The following is a 27,514-nucleotide window of genomic DNA, read 5'->3' as shown; positions in this document are numbered from 1 at the left end:
CGTTCAGTAGCATGAAAAAAAAAATAAAAGGGTTAGCAGAACTGCTTGTTTTTTGCTGCCTGGAAAAGCAGGAGTCTGCTCTTTCTGGGGCCCCAGCCTACAGAAATGGGGTCTCCACAAAGCACCTTCCTATGCTGTTTTTCTCGGAGGCCAAGTTGCCTCCGAGTTCAGGAGAAGGTTTTAGGCATCTTCAGGATATTCAGGGGGAGTTTTGTTTCAGCTCCAGGCACTGCTTCCATAATCAGGAACAATTTCTATGCTGTCTTTAGGCTTTAAAATCCCTGTCCCACTGTAAGGAGGGGGCAAACTGAGCTCAAATTTAGAAAATAAAAATAAGGTAAAAAGGCAAAAATCAGGTGGAGGCAAAGCAGGGTCCTGCCATCCACTAGAGAACTTCCATTTGACTTTGAATGTGTGTTTACATCAACATAATTTTTTAAGCAAAAAGCCAACAAGCTGCTGAAAAACCATGTTCTGTTTTGCTTCCTGTAAACAGCAGCTTAAAAACCCACTCTTGGGAATGCAACAACGTGCTGAGTTCATCCCCCAAATCCCTATGGTTTTGCAAATACTGTTTGTTCTTAGTGATGTAGTAAATACTAAGGGAAAAAAATAATAATGACAATCCATAGCTGAACACAGGCACTGCCTCATGGCCCTGCTGAACTCCTGGGGCAGGCAGAGTAATGACAGCACTGATGGCATCAGCTTCACTGCCCTACATCTCAGGCCTCTCTGAGGTCACACATGGCTGCTCCTGACCCCATGGCCACGTCCCTGCCTTTCACAGGGGGATGTATGTGTTCCATATGGGTTTCACTGGCTGTTAAGTTTTTTACAGAGAGAGTGGTGAGGTGCTGGAACAGCTGCCCAGAGAGGCTGTGGATGCTCTGCCTATCCCTGGAGGTGTTCAAGGCCAGGTTGGATGGGGCCCTGGGCAGCCTGGTCTAGTGTTAAATGGGGAGGTTGGTGGCCCTGCATGTGTCAGGGGGTTTGGAGATTCACGATCCTTGAGGTCCCTTTCAACCCTGGCCATTCTGTGATTCAGGGTTTCCAGCACCCAGAACCTGTGCAGCCCCACATTGTGATGCAGCCACTCCAGACACCCCTGCACAGGTGTCTGTCGGGCTGACATCTCTTCTTTGTGTATCAATGCTGCAACCTCTGCACTGTTTGATTTTACCCTAAAAAAGCAAAATCCTCCCTGCCCCCCCCCCCCGCCCACACACACACACACACACACACTTCTCCATTCAGTGCTGGGCACAGGAAGCAGGATCCCCTCTGTCCCTTTGTTATCAAAGTGAATTTAATGCAAGAAGATGGAGCAGAAGGGCTGAGCTGCAATCAGAAAAGTGCAGAAGGGACGGCACAGAAGAGCCCTCGGGATGGAAGGGTCCATACGACACCACGCCGCCCCTCCTGCAGGCACTGCTGATGGGGGGGGGGGGGGAGGGGAGGAGCCCCCGAGTGACGTCACGTCCTGCCTCACCTCCTAGTCCATATAAGGACTTCACTCCACATAAGGAGCAAAAGCTCCGCCTCGTCAAGCGGCGCTCGGGATTGGCTGGCGGTGGGCGCGCGGGGCTCTGGGAGCTGTAGTTCTCAGGCAGGGCGAGGCTGCCGGCCAATAGCGCGGAGGGGGCGGGGCCTGGCGCCGCAGACGCCGGCCGGTGTCGGGAGCCGAGTGCGGAGTGGCGACTTCAGTGCGTGCTGTGCGGTGGGAGCGGGGCGCCGGGTGCGGGGCTGAGGGTCGTTTTCCGGCCTGTCTCTTTCCTATCTTTTTTCTCGTTCGCCTCCTCCGTGTCGAAGCCGTTCTCGCGGGCGGCCTTGCGGGCTTCGGTGTGTCCCGGGTGTCGGGCAAGGTCAGGGCGGCTCGGGCCTCTGGGTGCTCCCGGCGGCTCGGTTGGCGTTCCCCGGGCATGAGGTGCATGGTCCCGCGGAAGAAGGGCGGAGCGCAGCTCGGCAGGGCCCTGGGAGCGGTTTGAGCGTTTATTCTAAAGAGCTCTGGGGTGAAATGGGTGTGCAGGAAATGCTGCTCGGCCCGGGCGTGCTGCCTGTTCCGTGGTGTGCTCCGGCAGGTCCCCGGCCTGCCCTTAGCGTAGCTCTGCAGTGCGGTTCCGGGGGAGGCTGGGTTGAGTTTGGTATCGAGCGTGTTGGGGCAGCGCTGGATTGATGCAGGTAGAAATCCTTCCTGAGCTGGCTGTGGTAGCAGGAGTGGCCGCTGATTGTTGAGTGATGCTTACAGTGGGAGGTGAAGGAGGAGCGCGGCGTGGTGGTGTGGGATCAACCGGGGGAGTTCTGGTGGTGATCTCCCTAGTTAGGTGTAGGCTCAGCGTGTAGAGCTCTTGTAAATGCGGTGATGTTTGGTTTTGTTTCTTTTTCCTCTCTGGGGAATCACCTGTGCTGCAATGGCAACTGCTTGTGATGCTGCTGTGTCCACCAAGGGCACGCTCCTGCTCTGCTCTCCAGCAGGATGGGCTGCAGCTGTGACAGAGCAGCCACTAAAGGCAGCACTGACCTTCTGCTGCTCTTTCCACCCGTAGCACTTCTGTTGCATTTCCTGGCAGGCAGCAAAAGGGAGGGATGAGCTGAGGGCAGCTACTAAGGAATCTGCTGGTAGGGAGCGAAGCAGTGGGGTGAGCAGTGAGAGGAAATGTGGGCAGAGATTAAAGCTTTCAGCAGCCTCTTGCTGCCCGTGGGCCTGTGGGAGTGCTGGGATCTGTCGTGGGGTGAAAGATTAATAAAGCAACAAGTTTCTGCCATCAAACTTTTTCTGAATTGTACATAAGCTTCCCAAGGCTTTGCTTGATTTAAATCATCTGCATGCAACTCCTCAGCTCAGCTTCAGCTCTTGTAGCTTGCACTGAACTAAGCTGACCTTCCGTTCCTGTGGAATACACAAGGGTGTTTTTTTTTTTCTGAAAGTTCCCTTTAACTTATTTATAAAATCTCAAGGGAGACTCCTTGTCTTTGCAGGCACCATGTCATCCGGACATGAACCTGTTTACCCTGAGTATGAGACTGAAACCAGCCAGACGTCGAAGCTGCTACGGAAATTTAAGGAGACGCCATTTGTACCAATTGGTGAGCTTAAGTCTGGGCGTTCTTACTTACATAGGCTCTCTGTGCATGGGAAATCAATATGGCAAACACAGTCCCATACAGTGAGTAGGTAATTGCTTTGATAGGACTTCCTCTTTGAAATGACTTCCTCGTGCAGGGTCGTTACGTGGTAACAGCAGTGCTGATCGTACCTGCGGAGGTATTTGCTGCTGGGTAAAGAGAGAAATCGATGAGGCCTCTCGTCTTTAGGTTTAGTGGTTCCCCAGTTTGAGGAGACTGGTTGAGTGCTCAGCCTTTGCTGAGCTACTGGAAGAGCTCTGAGGAAAGGTTTGTGTGCCCCCTGGGAACTTTTCTGTGCTTGGGAACCGCCTCTAACAGGACACAGAGTTTGATTTCAAGCTGCCTTAAATGGACGGTGTTCAGGTCAGTTGGGGTGAGCTGTTCCACAACAGCTGATTGCTGCTTCTGGTTTCTGTGGTCACAGGACTTTGCTCTGTGGCTCATTGGAGCAGACTGCATGCTCCATGGGCTGGGTTTCCCTCGGCTGATCGACTCACCCTCAAACTGTGTCAGATTGACTTGCAGGCACTAGAATTCTCAATTTGTATTTTATGAAGCTATTCTGTAAATCATGCACAGAGAAAGGCTGTTAGCTTCTCAGGTGGAACTGGTAATATTCTTGTTCAGGTAGCCAAGCTGTCTGGGCTTTTGGCAGTAAAATACACACAATCCTTAAAACTTGGCAGCCTTCCTTGAACTATGTAAATAATCATCCTAAATGTGGACTGAAGTGGCGGGGATTGAAAACTGTTGTGCATGGTGTTCTGTGAGAGCCTTTCTGTATACCGGAAGGAAATGGGCTGTGTGGTTTGTGGGACTAAAATGAAGTGTCCCCGTGAAGATACCTTGCTGAACATCTGTCCTGTAGTGTAGGAGAGGAACTTATGACCTGTGTCCAGGTGAAAGAAGGCCAAATGTGACAACACCCAAAATAACATCCTTGGCAGGCAGGTTAGGATGCCTCCACAAGCCATTAGCACTGAGTGTCCCAGCCAATGCTGAGCCGTTTTCTTGACTGTGAGCTTCCTTCCAAGAAAGCAAGCAGCTCTTGTGCTCTCTGAGAAATACTGAAGAAATTCTGACGCCTTGAGAACGATCCCTGAGTTTCTGCTGTTGTGTTTTAACACCACTGGAAATTGTCATTGTCTTCCCTGCTGACTTGCGACTTAAATGAGGTGGAAAGCAGTGGGAAGGACAGGGACTTGTGCTGTGTGCAGAGATCAGACAAAAACATGCTTACTCTCAGGATTTCTTGAGGCAGATCAAAGTCACCAAGATGTGGGAGGCGATCCTTACTCACGTGGATGTTTTCCTCCTTTGCAGGGATGGCCGGCTTTGCCGTGGTGGTGGGCTATGGGCTGTACAAACTGAAGCATCGGGGGAACACAAAGATGTCGCTTCACCTGATTCACATGCGTGTGGCAGCGCAGGGCTTCGTTGTGGGAGCAATAACGTGTGGTACGTCCAGAGCAGGGAGCACCATGGGTTGTGGAGACCTTCTTGCACCTCTTTTCCTGCTGGTGCATGTTGTAGTAAACGTGTTGAGTATTAAACTCCACTAGCTTTGAGAGTAGAAGTTTTGACTGCTTTTACATGTGGGAAGCTTCTGGAGGTACTGAAATTAGAGGAAAAGATAAAGGACTGCCTGCTGTTAATGTTTTCCCATGTAAATATGTTGCTGTTTCTGAACTTAATGCAATGGAAAGACAGCTTGCATAGACAGTGATCTTATTGCCCAGAATTATCCCTGAATGTTCTGAAGGATCTGTACTTCGAGGCCCTATTTAAGTATTTTAGCTGTGTGTGTGTTTTGAATGAGCATCCCACAAAACACGGCTTGCCTAATCTGCCTTCCCAGAAAGTGCAAAAGCAAAGCTTGACTTTGGCTGCAAAGCAGACTAGAGCTGGCTGGGAATCTGTGTACAAGAAGGAAAATTTCTGTGCACGGAAAATCCTGTAGTGTTTGTTCATCATGACTATTTAAAACAAACAAAAACCAACCAAACAAACCACAAATGACAGAAGAGGAAGGGAAATGCTATTTCTGTTGCTCAGAATTTCAGAGTTCAGATTTTGAACGCTTTGTATTCAATCCAGCTTTTTTTTTTTTTCTGTGTTTTTTTTCTGTCACATAGGTGTGCTGTATTCCATGTTTCAGGAGTACGTGATAAAGCCCAAGGAGTAACAGAAGGATGACCTACATCTGTCCCGGTGGTGACCTGTGTACTGCATCTATAGACCTCATATCAAGGGGTTCTTGAGGGAAAAATATATCATTTTAGAGAATTGCCCTTTATTTTTGTATATGGTACGCTGTTCTGAGGCTGGCAGCCTAAATGATTGCATACTAGGCGAATGGGTATGGCAGTCTGGTTCTCTTTGATTGGCTCTATCATACCCTGCTGTTTAGGGGATATAGTAAAGCACCCATAGTCTTCCCCTTGGCTGTTTTACTCAGCCCTACAATTGGTGACTTCTTTTGCTGCCGTTGCCCAAAATGACAAAGTCTGAGCTAGCTTTGCTAAGCCTCAGCCAGGGTGTAGAGGCCGTATCTGTAAGATAGCACTGTATTTTCATGTTATCTTCTGTCCCATGTTATCTTCTGTCCTGTGTATTTGCCAGCCTCCAGCTTTGTAATTTAGAAGCTTCCAGTAGCGCTGACTGCTAAAATAGAGAGATCTATAAACATCTATTTTATTTTTTTATTTAAGGCATGACGTTATTTGGTGTGTTTCAGCTATTTAAATGTTATATTTATTCATCATTAATGAAGACACAGTCTCCTTATTTTTACCATAGGCTTTCAGATCCTTGGAGTACTGTATTTTGTAACTTTATTTAGTGTTCTTCCGGCTAATATTTAAATGTAACATTTAAAGTATGTCTGAGTTTGGCATTCTAATGCTTTTAAAGCGTCATCTAGCTGTGACTTAAGAGTTATATTTTCCCATAGAAATTTTGAAGCACTTGCATCTGAAAAGCCCCTTGGGTGAGGTATAAAACCTTTGTAAACTGCCAATGTGATTTTATGCAGGAACCCCTCCTATTTCTAACAGCAGTCACAAAAATAAATGTGTTGATGAAGTGAGTTGGTTTAAAAAAAAAAAAAAGATATTTCTCTGACTAGCCTACATTCCATCGTGCCAATATGATGTCTCACAAATAAGGTGTGCCCTCCTACTCTGTGATATGTTGCTGTGGGGAGGAATGTGCGATGCAATGTGAATAAACAGCTGAGAGCACTGTGGATAACCAACGTTTGTGTGAGGATTTCCTGGGGAGCGCTGTGCTGAGCCACGGGGCAGCTGGAAAACACGTCCAGGTGCTACAGGGCAGGCGGAGATTGCTCCGCTTCGTTTATCCGTAAAACGCCCCTCCTCTTCCCCAGGATGGAGAAATGGTGGCTCCTATCTCCGCCTCGGGTCAGCGGGAGGCCGATGGCGCTAAGATGGCGGCCGCGCTGAGGAGAGCGGCGCTCCGCTGGGTGCGCATGCGCGGCCCCGCGCTTTGCTCCGCCTTCGGCTGGTTGTTGCTATGGGAACGGCGTGGGCCGGCGGCGGAGCCGGGAGCTGGAGGGGCTGGGTACGGCCGTGCCAACGCGGGCTCTGAGGGCTCCGCCGCCGGCCTCGGGGCTGGGGGAGGCCAGGTAGGCAGGTAGGTAGGCAGGCAGGCTCCTGGGGCTCGGAGCTGGTGGGCCGGCAAGAGAGGCTGATGGAGCAGCGCGGCCTGTGACGGTGCACAAGGGGAGCTGTGGCACATCCCAGAGAGCCCAGAGGGGGAACGGTGCATGCAGGTTGTTACTCGTCCCCAGCGAGGCTTGGTGCTGAATAAAGTCCCTCACAATCACGCAGGTGCACTTTGTCCTTCATCAGGCTGCTGGCTGCCTCAGAGTGAGATAGGCCCCGTGCTAATCGCCGTCTGCAGGGTGTGCCTGTGGGAGCTTTAGCCACTGGTTTTGTCAGGCCAAAGGTGCACTTGGCCTTAAACAGAAGGAGGGAGGGCTGGAACACTCTAGAAAACAGATTGCCTTAATCACAGTGAAAAGGGGGGTAGGCATTGAAATGGATAGTGATACTGCTGCTTTAATGTTACCACTCAGCCCTTGGAAAGATGGGGGAAGGTTGTCAACCTGCTCTTGGTGGCCAAAGGAAGAGTGGATAAACAGGGACCATAGAATCATGGAATGGCTTGGATTGAAAAGGACCACAATGCTCATCCAGCTCCAACCCCCTGCTGTGTGCAGGTCACCAACCAGCAGCCCAGGCTGCCCAGAGCCGCATCCAGCCTGGCCTTGAATGCCTGCAGGGATGGGGCATCCACAGCCTCCTTGGGCAACCTGTGCCAGTGCCTCACCACCCTCTGGGTGAAGAGACTTTCAGTCTCTGTAACATGGTTGTTACACTGGCTTCGTTTCAGCCTCGACTTGCTCTTCTCTAAAAACGTTTGTTTTAAGTGGATCTGTTTAAAAAAAAAAAAAAAAAAACATTTAAAAACACTTATTTTAATGTTAGAGTGAAGATAGACCTGAAAATTTCTTTTCAGTTTGAAAGGCATCTGTGGTAAAGGGTCATTAAAGTGAGGTTGTGAGGCTGAAAAGCACAGTGATTGAGAGGAAGAGGTGGTGGCAGGGAGACTGTGCAAAGGTCGGTGTGGAAAAACTACAAACCAGCTATTAGAAGAGGATGTTTTGAATGTGATATTGATCTCTGCTCTCTTTTGCTCTTCATTTTCTTCTTGTGATGCTTTTAGTAAGCAATGGAATCAGACATAAGTGGGAACGAACATTTTAAAAGCCAGTTTAAAGCTCTTCAGGTACAACAGCAGAGAAGACTACAGAATCTAATGGAGAGGAAGAAGGAAAAGCAGAACAGTCAGAAGGGTAACAATGGCAATGGAAAGGAGACTTTCAACATCCTGACTGATCTAAACTTGTTTGAAACAGAACAACCTGTAACTGAAGATGACAGCAAAAGGTAAAAGTGTAGCAGCACTGCTCCTTCAGGAGATCACCTAAAGTGTGTTTAGCATATATTCTTAGGAAAGTCACAGTAGAAGAGCACTTTGTCTACAGTGTCCATTATCCTGAGAAGACCCTCACTGTGTCTGATATGTTTTGCACTGTGATATGTTCTTTATTTTTTAGTATTTCACAAGTAGAGAGCTGCAGCACAGAGGGGTTAAGGTACCAGCTAGGTACTGCCTGACCATCAGGGTGACTGAACTGCTGGTTAGGTCCTGCCTAGCTTTGTAAATAAGTTCTCTACATGACTAATTTCCAGAAACCAATATGTGCAAAGCATCACGCAGGTAGGGGGTATAAACCAAAGGCCTGCAGCCCAGGGAAGTGTTCCTCCACGTATTCTTCACATATGACATGATTTAGTAGGTCAAAAGACAGCCACAGGAGATGAAGTATATGTCTAGGAGTCTTGTAGATAAGGTTGCCTCATGGGTGAGATACTTGACAGGGATATACAAGGTAGGATTTTAAATCATAGTAGGGTCAGAGGTTTGGGTCTTATCTCACCCACTGAGGGAGTATCTGGGTTATCAGGATACTAGACATTCTACTGTGTGAATCTTTCTTTATCTTGCATTTGGAGCTGAGTGCACAATTCAATTTACTGGACCAGATTTGAAACCCCAGCTCAGATCATCCATCTTCCTCCTAGGATGTAGTCAGTGTCTCCTGACACGATTAATTTGTTTGTATTTTTATGAACTAGAACAGGTTTGGAGTTGGACAGATCCCAAGGACGTTACTGCAGTGTTGGCTCTTCTGTGATTTTCTCCCTTTCAAGTGGTGAAGACAGCTTAAAGAATTCCTGCTTCTGCTCACACTTGCAGCTCTACTGATACAGCTGTTTTCAGGGCTGTGCTGGAAACTGAATTCAGTTTCTGGGGCAAGGGTATTTTTATTTCAGTGATCTAGATTATAGCCTTAGCCACACAAACTGTTTTATTGCTGCCATGATAGGGAGCTGGGCAGTGGAACGTTGGTGGGTAGAAGGAGCTGCCAGCTCCTTCCTGGAAAGTCACACAGGTATGTACCTTTGAGACAATTTTACCTCCCATAATCTATAGTGGGGAAAGACACCTCTAGCAAGGCTTATCAGGCCACTAACCAAGCTTTATTGCGCCCTACATGCTGTTCTTCCTTCTGTGTTACCCTGGGCAGCTTGTTTCTGAAGATTGCTTCACACCCAATTATGTATGCTGCAGCAGAACCTGGGAATGAACCAGTGAAGTTTTCAGGTGCTTCTGGGAATATGGTGTTCATGCTGGGAGAGAAACCTGTGTGGAAGCAGGGAGCTGAGCTTTCAGAAAGAAACTGAAGCTCTCCTTCTTGCTTTCCACGCGGAGATGGAAGTCTTCACACATAGGTTCTTCTCCAAGGCAGTCTGGTTTCCCAGTGTAAGCTTCTGATCTGTCCTCTTAACAACTGTCCCCTTCAACATTTTTTTTTTAATGATAGTACGTGAAGTACACTGTGGAGATTTGATTTATTTTTGCAGAGGGAGACTGATTCCCACATTTCAGCTGTGAATTTGATCGGGGAAAAGGAATCTGAGGAGTTGCTGTGACATACTGGTGGAGTGAGGTGCAGAGTACAGGAGAGTCCCAGCAATTCTGCAATGCTTCTCTGACATTTGCACCTCAGTAATTTAGGTCTGAGCAATTCAAGAGCTGATACCTAGCTCTTCTTTACTTTTTTTTCAGTGGCATTGACCATTAAAAGTTCTCATTTTACATAGCAAGTGTAGCAGACTACAGATTTCTCTGGATTGTCCTTTATCTGTGTATGTCTACATTTGGCAGAAGAGCAGTTATCAAATCCAGGCAGGGTTTGCTTCTGGAAAGAATTCATTCTTGTGTACGGATACTGTGTTGCTGGATTCCCATGACAACGCATTAGAAAGCCTGTTCCCAAGTAGGAGGACTCCTCCATATGGTCTGCAGTGGCAGTGATTTCTGTATGTCCATGTTGTTTACAGCAGCACTTCATCCTCTCAGCTGTCATTCTTCCTGTGGGCCTCAGGAGTTCATTTTTCCTTCCTTCCGTTCTTCCTTCCAGTTTTTATTCAGGCATGTGTCTAGCTGACGTTTCTGTCTGTTTTTCTGTGACTTTATCTGTTTTGGTGCCATTAACATTAAGTGATTTTCCCCATCAAATGGAGAATCTGTAACAGGGTTGGGAAAGATACCTGAATATCTGTTATAGATGCTCACAGGCTGTACCTGGCTTTGTTTCTTTGAACTACGCTAAAACAAGTGAGCTTTCTGCAGCTTGTTTCTTTTGACTGTTTTTCCATTGCTGAACCACTTGGGTGGGAACCTCCTTTGTAATGCATAGAGTCACTCTGTGATGGGGTGGGAAGAAGTCTCTCAAATGAGACTCCAGCTCTGGTGCAGTTGGGATTTCCAGCCATTTTACCAGAAGTGCTGTTTGTTAAGGTTCTGAAGCCAGCTCTGAGGAAGAGATCTCTGACCAGGTGTGCTGGGAGCTCAGAACCTTCTTTATGTGTTAATTTCATAACAGTTGAAAATGTTTTTGTCCATGTATCCCTCGCTCAGTCAGCACAGTTTTGTTGCTAACTTCTGTGTGTAGTACGTGTGGGAATAACTTAGTTTTGTCTTTTCTCTGCTCAGATTGCCTCTTGCTTTCTTCTGCTTTGTAAACAACTGACTTTGATCTCCCTTTGATTTTCAGCTTTGGAGCAAAAGTGCATTGCTTAATTATGGATTGTGAATCATCTTATAAATTGCCTCTGTAGTTTATAACTGTTTTAAGGGGTCATTTATTCTGACATTTCTTTACAAGGAGAGTGGTTAGGCCCTGGAACGGGCTGCCCAGGGAGGTTGTGGATGCCCCGTCCTTGGACGTGTTCAAGGCCAGGTTGGACGGGGTCCTGGGCAACCTGATCTGAATGTGTGTGTTTGGTGGCCCTGCTAGGCAGGGGGGTTGGAACTGCATGATCCTTGAGGTCCCTTCCAACCCAGGTGATTCTGTGATTCTGTGACATGCACATATAGATCGTGCATTTATGAGGCTGGTTTGAGCAAAAAACTTGCTAAAACTTTTGAGAGAAAGGAGTTAGGCAGCTGTTGAGATAGCTGCCATCTGGCTCTCGTTGTACTTATAGCCACATATTGGCCTTCATCCAAATCTCTGTGATCACCCAAGCTACCAACTTCCTTTACCAGCTGCAGGCTGGAGCAATCTGCCTGTAGGCTTAAGGCGTGGGACTCTATTCCAGAGTAAGTCACAAAATGCCTATATCCAAGGTCACAGTGCAGGCTGCTTGGTGCCTTGTGCTATCTGGGATGCCCCAGGGTATCAGGGATATCTGCATGAGAAAGGCAGGAGACCTGTGCCTTTCAGCAGCAGCAGCTGGGGGCTGGATGGGCAGCTCAGATGGCACCTGGGTGTGGATAATCAAATTGCATCTCTTCACCAGATAGTGGGCTCGGATGACTCTGGGACATCTTGGATAGATGTCTGTGTTTTCAGGGTCTAATTGAGCCTCCAAGGCCTAACTTCCAGATTTTGCATTTGGTGGAATTGTCATGAAAGGACAGCAAAGAGATTAAAGTTCTTCAATCCCTGAATGTCTGAGAGAAATGAAACCCATAAATGTTACTAAATGTAACAGAGAATTGGAGGAGCAAGGCTATTTCCTCTCATTCAGAGGGCTTTTTGATATTCTTTTTTCCTAAGTGAATTCCAAAAAGTAACATGAACAATACAAACTGATGGTAATCCATCCTGGCGAGGTTCCAAGAGCATCAGATGAGGACATGGGAAATTGATCTTTTTTTGAATTGCTATGAAGCATTCATTTTTGAAGAAAGAACCTCAGTAGCAGCTTTTGTAATTTGTGCTCTGTTGGCTTCTATTGGCTTTGGTAAGCACAGAAGGTAAAGCCTGAATGTCACAGGTGCTGAATGGCAAGCCCACCTGTTTCCTGTGAAGAACCAGGCAGGTGAGGCTGAATGAGATGAGACTCTTCAGCAGCCTCAGGAGCACTGGAAAAAATAACTGCTCTGTGATGTTTTGCTCCTGGGAACACAAGGAAATGCAGAATTTCTGAAAAAGACAGAAGCTCATTGAATAGGTGAAATATCAGATGACCAGCTGGTGTTCAGGATGTTCTGCTTAATTCAGTCAACTCATTCCTGGTTTAGCATACAGTCGTTTCACTACTTTATTTCTAGAAGCATCTGTTTGAAACACATTCTAGTGACATCTGCCATTCCTTTTTTTTTTTTTTTGTCAGATTGCTTGAGGTTGAGAATGAACAACTCCAGGATCAGCTTCGAGAGGTCCGGGATGAGAACTGCAGACTGTACAAACTGGTGACAGAGAAAGATTTTGAAATAAAGCAACTGCAGAAAAAAATACAGGAGGATCGATTGGCTTTGCCAGGTAAACATGGTAGCTTTGTGTTCACACTACACTGGTGCCAGTGTTTGCTTGCTGCTGAAGACAGTAAAAGGAGAAAAACGACATAATTGTGAGATAAATAAACCTCCTGACAGTAAAATATTTATGTGACATCTATTTCACCTGTTCTGTGCAAAAAAGGAGTACTTCAGGCATAACGTGCTTGCCTCCATTTCCACTCCTGTAATAAAATTCTGCTAAGAAGATCCAAATTCAGCTCTTATGACTGAGAAAGAATTGCAAGGCCTAAGCTGACACTTTGGCATTTGCAGTTATCTAGACATCAGTATCTCTCCCACCTGGGAGTCTCACTGGCAGTGGGAAGCTCCTTGCAGTGATTTGACATGATAGCATGTACACATGGATTGACACGTATGCATCTCACTTGCATCTTACTTCTTACTCTTCAGTTTCATGTGCTGCAAAATTAGATTGCTGCTGCTCCTCTTCTTAGAGAGCTCCTTGAAGGACAAGAAGGGCTCTGATACTGGCAGACATGTCAGGCCAAAGGCACAGAATATTGTTATCAGTAACTAGATGTCCCTATTAAGAATTGCTGTGCTCTTTTGGGATACACAGTAATTTGTGTTCCTCACAGATCTATGAACCTGCCACTATCAGCACAAAAAATGATGACTCAGAAAGTTTAGAAGCCTTTTTATTAATGTCAAAAAGCAGCGTTGCAGGTTTCTCAGCTACCTGGTGTTAAATTCCTTGTTCAGGCTTCTTTTGTTTAAATGCCTGAATGGGATACATGCAGAATGCTGGCTCAACAAAAAGTCCAGCTCTGAAGTTGTTCGGACGGCCTTTGAAGATGGAATTGTGCAGTTTGAACCTCCTCCACTGGGTGCCACTGTTGTGCAGGACAGCGATGATGACCCGGCTGGTAGCGAAGGGGCAGAGCAGCAGTAAGCAGGACTAAATAATGCATATATTATGTTCTTATTCTTAATAATTAACTGCAGCTTTTATTTAGGGTAGATGATACGGTTTTACTAGGTCAAAACAGGAGCCAGAAATGCTGTTGCAGTTTCTTGGCTGGCAAACAACCAGACTGTGGCAGTTTGCTCCATACCTCTGTGTTTCCTGTTTACTTTGTGGCAAGAGACTCCCATGCTTTTCAGGGAAACAAGAACCTTTAATTAAATGTGTTCCATGTGTTTGAAGACATTGCATGGGAGCCTGAGCCTGTTTCTAGATTAGTTTAGTATGTATTGTTGTCCTTAGCAGCCATTATTTGTTATGAAAGCTAAGGAATAAATAGCTGCTAGGGGAAACATATCAGATAAAGAAGTAAGAACAGTGGAAATGCTTTTAAAAATAAGGAACTTCTTATTTACTTCACAAGGTGTTAAAATAGTGACATGGGGTCATGTTCTGTTCTCACCTGTGTTCTGCATAGCCTCTGTGAACCTGCTCCAGAGGTTTTACAGGACTCAGAATTCATTTAAGAGTAGTCTGTCATCTTTGCATCTCACTGTAGTTCTAGAAATGAATTTTCACAGATGTCAGCAGAAAAGTCACAAGGAATACTGAAGGAGAGTGAAAGAGTTAAAAAGAACGATAACAGCTAATTCATTGTACAGTGTCCCAGTCTTCATCTAGCCCAAATGTAAGGTGTTGTTGCAGGCTGATTCTCACTGCTGAGCTAGAGGTTTTCTTGAGCACTGTGTGTAATTATATCAACTTTGCACTTGTACGAAAGCTTTTCTTCACCTCTGTGGTATTAACAAAAGCCAGGACTGCACAAGGCATTCCAGGGATTTCTTTATCTGTGACACTAATTAGCCCTCTCTGATGAGGAAGTGAGTGAAGTGTCTGTTTAAAAGATCACAGTAAAGCTCCGTGTGTAATCACAAGGGACACACAAATAGGCACAAAGAAATCTCCTGGATGTTATCCAGCACCCAACTGCAATAACGTCCCTGACCTTTAAGGACAGATGTCTACCAAAGTTTGCACCTCTGTTTCAGCAACTCCAGAAGTAAACAACCAGTGCAAAGTAGAGTGTTGCCTTTTTCTGTAACGTGCCACTTTGTGCCACCTGGTCACAGCAGCCCTTCGCAACGGTGAGCAGAAAACACCTCTACCATTTCCCTGTAGAAACATTGCTATGACCACTGTTGTGGTCTTTTGTGACGTGGCTGTTGCTAAAGTGTGAAATGTGGCTTTGCTGGCCACACTGTGGTGCTTGTTCAAAGAACCAAGCAATCCAGCTGGAATCACTGTTGCCTCTTTTCCCTCTGTTACTCATTGAAGTGCCTGGCACGGCGCTGAGAAATGGCTTAGAGAATAACAGTATGCTGTGAGCTGGACAGAGAACAAAAGCATCATCTATTGTGACTCTTGCCTGTAAGAAATATCCTTTGCTTTTTTGTGTACTTTCCAGGGACGTCTGGTTTAGCGGGGGATGTTGCAGCTACTAAAATAGTTGAACTGGCCAAAAAGAACCGTGAGATAATTGCTGAGACTGAGAGTGAAAAAGCCAAAGTGAAGCAACTGAATAACAAAGTCAAGGAGCTGGAGAGAGAAGTGAGACGTTTTTCTTGTTTTCTTTTTCTTTATGCTAGAAGAGAGAAGTCCAGCTTTTGGGATTGAGGAGCTGTAGCAGCTGTGGGGTTGATTCATGTTACCATTTTGAATTTGCTTTTGCATCCGTGCTTGGAGTTCTCATCATTTTTATCTGTGCTGGGAGGGGAAGGATGTGTGCCCTCAGCTGTTTCCACCGCTGCGGAAAGGAGGAGCTGGGAGAGGACATCAGTAAGTTAGAACGAGCCAAAGATGTGTGAAATGCCATTTGGGAATGTTCACTTGTATTTTGAAGCACAAGTGGCATAAATGCTGTCTGAACTGAGGTAGGAACAATTTATATCACTTAGATAGCAGATCTTTACTCAGGCAGATGTGTTTTTCTGACTTTTTTATGTGGGCTGACCTTTCACAGGACTAATTTTTCTGAGATGAAATGAAAATTAGGTGCCCTGATCTCCATGTTTACTTTGTTCATTGGCTCCTACTGTTGTTCCTTATACACTTTTGGTAAATTTTTGATCATTTTTAATGTGTTCTGCTGCACTTTGCCTCCTCAGAAGACATCACTTAAATGTATCAATAACATTTATTTTGCTATCTGACAAATGCATTTTGACTCCATCTTCTGCAATCACTTATTGTCCTGAATGATTCATCCGTTGGAATTGTAGCTATTATTTGAAAGATGGAGAAGTGTTGGATGATATGTTTGAGAACTGCATAAATGAAGAGAGTTCTGGTCAGAAGGGTCTTGTGGAAAACCCTTCTGGCTGGAAGGCTAAGAAATATCTGGCGTAGCTGGGGACCTCCGAAGTTTCACACGTAGGGAAGCAAGCCATAAATAATTACAGGAAATATTGCAGAAAAAAATTGTCTTGGTTGTAATCCTCTGCTGAAGAAGTACACTGACCATGATTCAGACAGAAACTTCAGACATTCTCTGATATTTACCCAAAAGAAAAGTACTGCAGACTCTTCAGAAAAGGAGGTGAAGAAACAGTAATTGCTGATCAAAGCAGAGGTGAACTTCTCAGATATGAACCAATCTGTTCCTTGGATGTTAGCACCATCAAAATCAAAACCCAATGAAGCAGCTTGTCTCTTCTGAGATAGAGATGAACTGTAATGTGGGGGTATCTATCAGAAATACCCAAGGAGGCTGTGGATGCCCCATCCCTGCAGGCATTCAAGGCCAGGCTGGATGTGGCTCTGGGCAGCCTGGGCTGCTGGTTGGTGACCTGCACATAGCAGGGGGTTGGAACTGGATGAGCACTGTGCTCCTTTTCAATCCAAGCCATTCCATGATTCTATGAAATATTGAGTGATGTGTAAGAAAAGCTACCACAGATAGGAACACACACATCTATTTAGTAATTTGAAGCTAAGCTGATGATTTGCACTCATCTTTTTCTACTGATGATAGAAAGAACCAAGACAACGAAAGTACATCTCAGTTCTCTGTTCATAGGCAAAAAAAAGCACCATTTGAGGCACTGCTTCACCTTTTAGGCACCCATACAGGCTGATGTGATAGGACTGGCAGTCTGGGTATTATAGTTAATATAAGTAGGATTATATTAATGTAAGTAGGATACTTCAAATAGGACTAGACAGCTGTGTGTGGGCAGAAACAGAGCCCTCAGTTCATGCATCCACTTGACCTAATGTAGACCTGGCTGAAGAGTAGACTTCCATGATGTATTGACTAAATTCCATGAATTATGAATAGAGACATTCACAGTGAGAGCAGGAAAAGCATTGATTTGTGTGTTGAATCTCATCCCAGATGCATGCTCCTAGACAGCTTAAACTCAGTGAAATCATAGAATCACCAAGGTTGGAAAAGACTCCAACATCAAAAACCCAGTCCAACTGTCTGCTTATCACCGATAGTTCCCACTAAGCCATGTCTGACATGAATTATATTGAAGGTACCTTATAAATACATCAGTACCACACCAGTGGAAAACACTGCTATTTTATAGCTAGCTCTTAGCTTGCATTAGAACAGAAAAACATGGAAATCATGAGTGGTTTAAGACGAATGTGTTCCCACAAACAAAATGCATGGTGTGGTCATTGAGCAATTGCTTAGCAAAGAGTGGTACTTATAAACAAAGACTGTAAGTGGATCTTTGCAGAAAACATGATTAGAATTTGACCTGGTAGCTGCCACCAGCTGAAAGTTGATGAACTGGATAGAAGGGTGCCCTAAGCTTGGATTTCTTTGCAAAGGAAGGCTCGAGTGGCCCTGAATTGCAGTCTCTCCATATACGGCTGTAATAAGGAAGCTATTCATCAGAACCTTCTTTTATTCAGGCAAATTATCAAGATTTTCTTCCCACCTCAAAGAATGAAATCTCAGCCCCTTAAAGCAACATTTCCCAAACTTCGGGTCCTATAAGAAGTCTTCACAGTCTCAACAAAAAAATACATGATTCAGAAAGGGGGTGATGGTGCCTCTGCCTTCTCATTCTGTGCGCAAGCAATAGCAGACATATGCTTTACACACTGAGAAATACTACTTTAAAGCTATACAAGCTAAAGAAAATGGGTGTTGACATCAGTACTAAATCACAGATGCAGGGCATTAGGTCGTCATGTCCCCTTCTGAATTCCTCTGGTGGACAGAAGTATGTGCTTTTTATGGAATATCCTGATTTTCTTGAAAAGGGAGTAAGCTGGCAGCAGCATCATCCTGATCTGCACTGAGCTGGGCATTCACTGATATGTATAAATACTTATTTTATGAGCCTCTGATGATAAAATTCCCCAGAAAACACTGAAGTTGTTCCACAATAAAATACTACAGGCTTCTTTGGGAAGCGTTTCAGGACAAGGGTTTTCTACTGGTTATACTTAAAAACAAGGGGGAAATATAAGGTCTTTTTTTTTTTTTTACAAGGGTATATTATTTACCAGTTAATCCTCCATGAAGGTGTTCTCTTCACTGTATTTGCTTTGTAATAGTGCATTTTTTTTTCCAGCTACAGACAGCTGTGGAAAAAATACATTCTCTTGGTGGCAGTGATGCAGGAATCAAGCAAACAGCTCTGAAGAAGACAGAAGGAAATTTGGTATGAATTGCACCTGTGGAGAGAAAATCAGATCAGAAATAAAAGCTGATATTTAGTTTTTTGCTGTTGTGCATTTCTTCTCTTATGACAGGAATGTGTCCCCATCACTAATTTTATAGCCAGATTGCTCTGTTTTCACTTCCTCTGTACCCTAGAAAGTAGGGAATGCATTTTCATGGGTCTGGAAGAAAGAGATTCTGTTGGATCTGTGCATTATAATAACTTCAGTTTTTCACTGCAGATTCTGTTCTTACCAAATCCATTCTTTTTTTCAAAGGCTGAAAGTCCAGAGGTGAAAGCATTGCAAGAAAAGTTAACTACAGCCAACTTCAAAGTGCTGGAGTATCGTAACCAGCTGCAATCTGCAAAACAGGAACTGAAGATGACCCACAAGGTACTGTTCCAGGACGACGTCTGTGGCTGGGATCCCAGGTCCATCTCACTCATGTGAAGTCAGAAGATGGCTTCTTTTTCTTGGAGCTTTCTTTAGCCTCCATGATTCCAGTGAGCTCTGAGAGTATAAGAGACCACAGATACAGTGGTTGCATTGGAAAGATACACACGTGGACACACACTGATTTCATACTGTGCCACCGTGAGGAGGATGAATGTTTCCATGATTTCTGCTGTATCGTTGGTAGAGGTACTTGAAGGTTGGAATGTTTCAGTCCAGCAAAATAGGTTTTGACTGACCTGAAGCATACATTCAGATCCATTCCTCTTTTCCAAAGCATTTAATTGTGTATTTACTTTTAATGTAGGTTTCAGGCCCATGAACATTAATGAGATTAAAGATCATACTTGAACTAAAGCACGTTTAAACAGCTTGGTGGAGTGACATCCAGAGTAACCTTTTCCTTTTAGATTCGTGATGGATTTTAATGCATTACTTTGTGCTCTGCCTCCTTTGGTTTCATTACTTTGAATAAGAGACCTGCAATGCAGATCAGAGTGGAGAGTATGGTTCTAAAAATAGAACTCTGCTGACCTTTTTATAAATAATTTAAATGCTCATCATACTAACTTTAGCTCTTGGTAATGTGGCTCTTTCAGAATTGTGTGAGAGAGGTTGGCTTCATGCCTGATTGCGGGGGTGTGTATTAAGACAAGATGTTCTGTTCCTGCTTAGTTGTAGTTACAGATCATATATAAAATAATTAAATACTTTGAAAGCTGTTAGGAATGCTTAGTAAATCTTGATTTATTTGAAATGCTCTTCTTAAAGAGGTAGCACAGTTTGACACCTTTCTCCTGGTTTTAGGGGAACAGTCAGGTTCCTTTAGAGATCATTGGTAGAATAAGGTGTGCCTGTAAGTTAGTGGTTATAATTAGAGCTGCGTTATTGCATAAAAATCTCAGCAACCATCATAGCTTATTGTTACATCGATTTCTATTTTTTTTTTATAGTATTGTTGCTTTCTTATTATTTAGAATTTTTAGTCACCTAGAATTTTTTATCACCTGGGTCCTCTGCAGATGGAATTCCTACTAATCAGCATGTGATAGTCTATAGTCCAGACTCTGAATTCACCTAAAGGAACACGAGCCACTCACTCAGACCTTAGAGAAGGAAGGCACTGGTGGAGGCATCCCTGGCCATCAAGGTGGGCACAGGTTTTGCCATCCAGTACTTCAGTTCTGTACTGAAGTTCTGTACATCCTGTACATCCAGTACTTAGCTCTTGCAGCTGCTTGATGTTGTAGTCAGTGTCTCGTGTTATGCTTCCCTGATTCTTAACAGCTGTCACCATATCTGGGTGCTTTGAGAGCATCAGTATTTCTTATCAGAATGCCAGCAGCTGGCTTGCTTGCTCTGTAACAGGGGTCACCACATCCTGGTGGCAGTGCTGGTGGCAGATGTTCCTATCACAGTGCAAAAGAGGAGGAGATAGAAGGGGAGTGATGCATGAACAGGCCGTTTACATATTGTGGCCATTTGATTCATGATGTCTATTAAGCTCACTGTATTGGATGTCAGGAGTAGTGGGTACTGTTCACAACACCCAACTAGATACAGCTAGATGGTCCAATTTGGCACTCTCCATAGGCAGGCAGCAAAATATGGACTCATTAAAAAAATAATAATAATCAAAGACTAATACCTAAACACTGAAATACTGAAAGATCTACCTTAACAAATAAAGGCAGTTTTGTTAATCAGACCCTCCTAAGCAGCAACAATCTGGATGATGATAATGATTTGAAAGAGCTTCCATCACATGGGGTACTGGACATCAGGTACAGGTGATAAAGGCTATAGTTGTGTATATAAATACAGTATTTTGTGTGTACCACTAGAGAGAGTGGCTTTTGCTCCTCTCTCCCTAGCACGTGTTTCAGCCTAGTCTTGTTGCTGATGTTAATCCCTTCTTTGTAGCTCTTAGCAAATGAAGTTGGTGAGGATGTGAATATCCAAAGTCTCTTGACCAATTCTGGCAGCTGGCGTGGGCGAGCCCAGCAAATTCTTGTTCTGCAAAGGAAGGTGAGTTCAGACCCTGCACAGTGCTCTGCAAGCTGGGTGCTGGGATGCTCTCTGTAGGAAAGATGTCTGAGGTAAACTGTTAGTTTTTTAAGTCATTCTTAACACCTATACCTGCTTATGTATCCCAGTTCAAAGTATTTACTGCAAATAAATAATCAGTCTTTTCTGTGTTGAGGAAAGCTGTTGTTCAAAAAGCTTCAGGGTAACTTCTGGAATGTTATTTTAGCGTGTATTGTGGTGATGTGTTAAATTTTAAATATGTATGGATGTGTGCAATCTTTCAGAATTCCTAGAGAGTATATTAATTAGTCTACTGCAGCCATGCAAACCCCAGTATTTATCTGGGTAGCATCTGTGTTGGAGGAGAGAGTTTGGTGACCTTGGAGAGCTGTGGCAGGTTAGTTAAAATCCCAAGGTGTTGTGAAGGTGCCTCTCCCCACTGAGTACAGAAGGAGCCTTGTCCATCTCTGTGCTCTGACTTACACACTTTTGTTCAGTGCTTGAAGTCACATGGGAAGAATTGAGGCCAGATAAGATTTTCAAGTTATTCCCCCAGGAAAAGTAAAGTCTTTAACTCTAAAGAGCACAGTGTAGCTGAAATGTCAGATCAGGACAGGAAGGCAGTTGTCAGTGTCTTACATAAAACTTCTCTCATGTAATTTGAAACACCATCTTCCTATTTTTCTGATATTGAATTACATGCCAATAAACTGTGAGTTTTGCACTCTCATTGACTGAAACTGTTAATCTCTGCATTCCCACAGGCAAATTACAGTTTCCTTTCATTAGACCCCCTGGCTGAGATTCATCTGAAGTCTGTACATATTGCACTGCACTCTACTGCAGAAATTTCTGTCTGAGCAGACTCCACAGGCCCCTTTTTTGTCAGTAATTACAGTCAATAGATCAACAGGGTGCATATTATCTCAGAAGACACCTCCAAGAAAGAGCAGAATAGATGTACTGTAGCAGTGCCCACTTCTTTCTCCTGGCTATAAAGTAAACCTGCAGTGAATAGCAGATCTCACAGATGTCTAATGCCAGCTGGGATGCCACAGGGTATCCCTGTGGTCATTGCTCCAAAGGAGTATGGATGTCCTATAGATCCTGCACCTGACGTGTCTCCAGCATCCCAGAACACCTCAAACAAGGCTAGGTACCTTGTGTCATATCTCTTCCCTGCACAGATACCCTGGGCACCCACGTGTTTGTTAGCAGCTAAGAAATGTGTTTCTTTCAAACGCTCACTGCTCTGTGTCTGTTAGCCATGACAACGTCAAGAAGTAAGTGATAAGATGCTGCGGTCTGAGCTCCTTTTGTTTATGTGCTTTTTGGTGCTTGGCCTCTGTATTGTCCCCTAGGTTAGAGAGCTGGAGAATCAGTTGGGTCAAAACAAGAGCAGAGCATTACTGAGTGAAACGGATGAGGAGCTGCTGGCTCTTACTGACCTGAGGAAGCTGTCAGCCCAAGAGAAGAACTTGCTGAAAATTCGCAGTTTGGAAAAAGAAAGGAAAGATGCCTTGGAGGTAAAATCCTATGAGCTGATCTGAGTCTCACTGGGATATTTGGTGTAATAGACTGCCTTACCTTCAGGGTATATGTTATATATCCTACCTGGAGACCATTTTGGAAGCCACCTGATCTGCTTGAGGAAGTTCTGTCCTGCTTCACAGATTGTGCAAAAGACTCCCGTGCTTGTTTTCTGCATTGAACTCTTGTGTGGCCAGGCAAAATATTCAGTACCTGATTAGGTCTTCCCTCTGCTTCATGATTCACGTGTCAGATGCATCTACTTGGCCTGAGATGTGGCCACTTGACAACTAGGCCTGGTAAATGACATTAGGCAGTAAGAGAGAGGAACAGGGATGCAGTGCAGCTGACACAGACTTTGCACTGTAGTCACATGTAGGAAGAATCCCTGCTGCATCTGCATCCAACCTTTGCAGGGTCCCTCTCTCCTTATGACCAGGTGTGCATTCTTCATGAAGTGTTAAATACAAGCATGCCCCTCACACCTGATGTATCTTTATGATGATGGGCTCCTACATTTGAATAGAATAAAGCTGAGAATTACACCAGACTCATTTCAAGAGGCATTTTGAAAATGGCTCTTACCCTCCATCTATTGTGTTTAGTTGCTACAAAGATAAAAAGGCATCCAGTGTTTATGGATTGAGAGGGGCTACAGCTAATAGCACGTGTTGTAAGCCCTGAAATGGAAAGGATATGAAGTTCTGTGTCCACAAGATGCTCGAGGGGTACAGTGTAGGTGTCAGCTGTGCATGCACAGGCTAGCAAAGTACATTTCCCTAAGCTCTTTTCCTGCATTCACTTCTCTAAAAGCCACCTGAACACCATTCCAGTGCTTCATTAGTTGCCACCACAATTTAACTGTGCAGTAGAATGAGCAGTGGGGTAATACACACCTTTCATTCTCAGCTGTGAGAATGAGAAAGGTTTATAGCCACGGGCGTGCAGCACAGGGAGGGTTTCCTTTGATAACTGTAATCTGCATGGCTTCACTCTGCCTTTGTGTTTCAGGCTTCACTCCCCCAGATTCCTTGTACTTGTCCATAACTACAAGGCTGTTAAGAGTGCTCTCTGATCAGTTCCAACCAGGTGAAGGCATGGCTCAGCAGACAGCATACGGCAGGCGCTGCTTCTAGCAGGCGCTGTGGCATCACCAGCCTGTGTCTGGGAGTAAGAAAGTTTCCCCGTGGTGGATAATGAGGCAAATAGAAGAGCAGGAGCATACAGAGTTACACTGTAACACAGAATTATCGTGTGCTTCCTGACGTGCTGAATCAACCTTGTCTCCTTGTATTTCTGATCAGCCTGGTCTTTTTTTGATGGTGGCAAACAGACAGTGAGCAGTACTATTTATGAATTGTACATATTTAGGAAAGATATGATATGTCAATGCCTTTTTTCTTCCAATTCTTCCAGGCAACGTGTGACTCCTTTTGCTCACCAAAGCATGCAGGGCTTGGTGACAGGCTATAGCTGTCATTTCTTCTGATGTGTTTGCATCCCTGCAGAAACTCACTGTGGAACACGATGCTCTCAAAAAAAATCATGAGGAAGTGAAAAAAAACCTCGATGCAACAAAAGCCAGGAACAAAGTGCTGTGCAGCGAAGTGAAAACCTTGAAGGGACAGATCATAACCCTGCTGGAGAAAGGAAAACACGATGATGAGCTCATAGATGCCTTACTGGTATTGCCCTTGCAGTCAGCCCTCTTTCTGTAAATGATGAAATGTGAAGTCATTTAAAGACACAGTGACACAACCTTAGTGTGTACTGGAACTGATGGATCTCACTGTGATGGCCAGAGGTTTCACAGTTAGCTAAAGCCCTTCTGTGTTTTAGGTCAGGTTATGTGAAGGCTGCAGAACAGGAGTGACAGCTGGAATCGAATGGCTGTAAGAGTTGTAAAGAAACATTTTGCAGAATGCTGGAAATAGAGAAGTTGAGTTGTTAGAGGAAGGGCTTCATGTCTGACTCAAAAAGCTGGACTGTATTTTCTATTTTGATCTCAGATTTGTTTTTACTTTTTTCTCTGAGATTGCCTGCAGTCTTGCACTTTAATTTGCTGTGTTACACAGCCCAAAACACATGAACCTGTCCTGAATCTTTAGCATTAAACATGGAGGTTGGTGGCCCTGCATGTGGCAGGGGGGTTGGAGATTCATGATCCTTGAGGTCCCTTCCAACCCTGGCCATTCTGTGATTCTGTGAATCATGAGTACTAGACTGTAGGCACGTCTGGTTGCAGTAGCTGAGGCTAAGAGGATGTGGTACCTTCAAAATTAGGAGTACTAAATGGGGACTCCAGATGGAGTTGTGCTGAAATATATGCCCTCTGTCATGCTCTTGCAGAGCTGTTTATCTCAGTTGCTTGGATCTTTCTAATTTGAACCATCCTGTTGCTAAAGCCCCGATATGACCAATGAGGAGAGATGTCCTTACCCAGCAGAACACATCTGGACATTACAAGCAGATGTGCTGTGCAATTCTTTTAATGGTTATCTGCAGAGAGAAGACAAGGTAATCTCACACTTAAAACATAATGGACCAAATTCTTGGAGTAGATAGTGACATCAATTTGCTTACACCAGAGAACGAGGTTGATAGGGCAGTGGCTTGCCCTAGCACTCATAAATGTGTGTTTTTCTTGGAGGAATCTAGACCATGCACAGAGTCTTACTAATCATTGTGTACAAAAATGTGTATTTCACTCATTATTTCTATTTTATCAGAGCCAGCAGAAACAAATGCAGGAAATCTTAAAGCACCTGAGCCAGCAGGACGAGAAGAACAAAGAATCCCAGCAATTGCTAGGACAGCACTTGAACAATGAGGCTCAGAAACAAAACTGCCTTATAGAGCAACTCAGGCAGATGGTGGCTGAACGAGAAGCAAAGGTTAAAGAGCTGGAAGAGGAGATTGGGCAACTCACACTTCAGGTAGTCAGAAGAAATGAACTAGAAATGCATGCTTGTAATCATTTCAGATCTGCTTTTCCACTCCCTTCTCTGATGTTAACCATGATGGTACCTGCCCTACTGACAGTCACTTCTGTTCTGGAATGATGGTGTAGGAATTCTCTCTTGTAACTCCAATTTTCTTTCTTGTTTGTACACAACATGTTTAAACAGCAGAAAACACAGGGATATTAATGCCATCAGCACGTGGCTCCACACCCAGGATGTGGAATACCTGATGGCAGGGATGGGGCCACAGTAGGGATTTGTCAGTATTGCCCATCCTTGGCTGCTGAAGGATGCAGGCAGGCAAATGTAGGTGAGGCCAGCATCAGCAGTTGTCCACCGTGCCCAGAATCAGAAGGATTGGCTGCTAATGGGTTAAGATGTCTTCAACAAGATGGTGGTATGGCTAGAACACAGGCATAGAAATTGACAGGCAGTCCACTAACATATCAAAGGCTTCTTCTGTGGTCTGATTTTTTAAGAGTAGATATCCAGTTCCCATAGATATAAAACCCTTGTAGGGCTATATGAGGTTATGAATCTGTCAGATACCTTGGAAATGGGGGCTGGAGTGTTGAATCCAAGATAAATCTTGTGACTGGGACACAAACCAACCGTACTGGCAGTGCTGCACTGTAGGTTCTCTAGTGACATGTGTATACCCTATGATCTTACATGAAACTGCACTTCTTTCTGACATTTGCTTTGTGTTCTGCGATGATTAGAAACTAAATAAACATTTCTGAGCAGGTCCTGTATACTAAAAGTTCTGGCATGCTTCTAGCAATAATGGTGATCTGCTGATCAGACTGATGCAGCTCTTCTTCTTTGAACTGTGTAATTGGTTTTGTAACCTGCTCCAACATTAACAGAAGAAATCAGCCCATCAAGGGGACAATTCAGGAGCTGTTGTTACACCACCCTGTGCTCACTCAGAAGATCTACGTTTTTCTGGGCTTAATCCCCTGACATCAGCCAGTGATCAGGCTGGAAGGATTGCATCTGCTCGGTAAGAAGACCCTAATGTCAGTCTTTAACATTGCTGTCAGTTATTCAGAAGCATGGTTTTCCCAGACAACTTCATCAGGCCACTAGTGCTGTCTGCCAGTGGTTGTGGCAGGCTGCTTACGGTATATGGGAATCTGTAATCACATTGTCTCTTGGACATTTGTCCTGGAACAGAAAAGGATACACAGACTTGCAGACATTACTACATTTGGCGTGATGGTAGTGCAGCTAATTCTCTTTCTCCAGCTCAGATAATGTTTATGTGGTTAGCTTAAGTGCCTGTGATTCTTCTCTCTTAGGAGAAACAGGGCTTCTAATGAGCAGCATTCTGAAAATAGGGTGGCAAATTAATACACAACTCCATTTTAGGTAAACAGTAAATCACCAGTGCATTGCTTAAATCAATAAAGATGCTTTGAGTAGTGTTTCCTTGCAGATATGTTGAAAGCACACCACATTCTTTACTCTTAACAAGCATCCTTTTAAAAGCCTTACTGAAGTCCATGTAAGTTATGCTCATCTGCACAACTGTAGTCTGATTTTCGTTCACGCTGATGAGGCTGTGGCTCAGCCTGGCTCTGTGAAGGTACCACAACACCAGAGCAAGCTGTATTCTTTCCTGTTAAAATGCTGGGTTTGTTGCTAAGGAGGATTTGAAGTGGGTATTCTCAGAAGGAGTAAACTTTTTACCATCTTAAAGTTCCAACTAATTTCTCTTTTGAAACCTTAGCTAGACTACCACATAACTTTAGACACCAAGACTGGCCTGAAAATTGCCAGATGTCTCCCTGTGTCTAAGTAGAACATCACCACAACATTTTAAAAGGGCTCTTCAGGCTGTTCTGAAATGAGTGTTAGCACACCATCCTTAATTGAAAGTTTCTCTTGCAGAGTGGTAGCATCTCCAGGGTTCTGCTCTCCCAATTGGCTTTATTCTCTGACTTGTAACTTCACAGATGTAGTGCTCTCATGGGGCAAATCTGTGATCTATCCACTTATTTTTTTCTTTTGCCAGTTACTTCAAATGTCTGCTGATAGTAAGCAGGAGGGTGAACATGAAAGCTGGGCTGGGTGCAGGCTTTGTAGGAGCCCCTAAGTGCAATGCATAAATTATTGCTTGTGCATGTAGCTAACACAGTGCTGGCCAGGCAATGGCTGATATCAGGTAGGCAGCAAAGCTCTTGAATCTGCAAGAGCTGTTAATAATGTGGTCAGCAGGGCTCACTCATTCCATTAACTTTAATAAGCTGATGAAACATCTATTCCATTTTACTTCAGTGAATCATCTTTTCCTATCAAGAAAGATGAAATGAAAAATGCTATAAATAGGATCTAAAGCCCCTTGGAGACGTTA

The 27,514-nt window shown here is 44.5% G+C and overlaps 2 protein-coding genes across 10 annotated transcripts in view; both read left to right on the top strand.

Moving 5' to 3' along the window:
- The first annotated feature begins 1,427 nt into the window (after positions 1 to 1,427).
- Positions 1,428 to 6,382, top strand: HIGD1A (HIG1 hypoxia inducible domain family member 1A). Of its 7 annotated transcripts, none has more exons than XM_052695137.1 (4): positions 1,428 to 1,573; positions 2,980 to 3,087; positions 4,450 to 4,584; positions 5,262 to 6,382. In XM_052695137.1, the coding sequence occupies exons 1-4, from the start codon at positions 1,438 to 1,440 to the stop codon at positions 5,309 to 5,311; spliced, it is 429 nt and encodes a 142-aa protein (XP_052551097.1). In that variant the 5' UTR covers positions 1,428 to 1,437; the 3' UTR covers positions 5,312 to 6,382. The 7 variants fall into 7 exon arrangements, with proteins under 7 accessions (XP_052551097.1, XP_052551099.1, XP_052551100.1 ...); XM_052695139.1 differs by lacking the exon at positions 1,428 to 1,573 and adding an exon at positions 1,590 to 1,720; XM_052695140.1 differs by lacking the exon at positions 1,428 to 1,573 and adding an exon at positions 1,594 to 1,706.
- Positions 6,383 to 6,649: 267 nt separating this feature from the next.
- The window catches only part of CCDC13 (coiled-coil domain containing 13), a 32,479-nt gene continuing 11,614 nt past the window's right edge, over positions 6,650 to 27,514 (top strand). The window contains exons 1-11 of one of the 3 annotated variants that reach the window (XM_052695044.1): positions 6,650 to 6,772; positions 7,876 to 8,099; positions 12,405 to 12,553; positions 14,961 to 15,103; positions 18,091 to 18,180; positions 18,458 to 18,574; positions 20,558 to 20,662; positions 22,024 to 22,188; positions 23,701 to 23,877; positions 24,922 to 25,128; positions 26,025 to 26,161. In XM_052695044.1, the coding sequence (XP_052551004.1) occupies positions 7,882 to 8,099; positions 12,405 to 12,553; positions 14,961 to 15,103; positions 18,091 to 18,180; positions 18,458 to 18,574; positions 20,558 to 20,662; positions 22,024 to 22,188; positions 23,701 to 23,877; positions 24,922 to 25,128; positions 26,025 to 26,161 (1,508 nt within the window). In that variant the 5' untranslated portion in view covers positions 6,650 to 6,772; positions 7,876 to 7,881. Of the gene's footprint in view, positions 6,781 to 7,875; positions 8,100 to 12,404; positions 12,554 to 14,960; positions 15,104 to 18,090; positions 18,181 to 18,457; positions 18,575 to 20,557; positions 20,663 to 22,023; positions 22,189 to 23,700; positions 23,878 to 24,921; positions 25,129 to 26,024; positions 26,162 to 27,514 lie in introns of all 3 variants that reach the window. The other 2 variants (XM_052695046.1, XM_052695045.1) reach the window with 2 other exon arrangements.

The sequence above is a fragment of the Tympanuchus pallidicinctus genome, unplaced genomic scaffold, assembly GCF_026119805.1.
Source record: "Tympanuchus pallidicinctus isolate F22 unplaced genomic scaffold, pur_lepc_1.0 scaffold3, whole genome shotgun sequence".
NCBI classification, from domain to species: Eukaryota; Metazoa; Chordata; class Aves; order Galliformes; family Phasianidae; genus Tympanuchus; species Tympanuchus pallidicinctus.
This window is presented reverse-complemented; position numbering and strand designations above follow the sequence as displayed.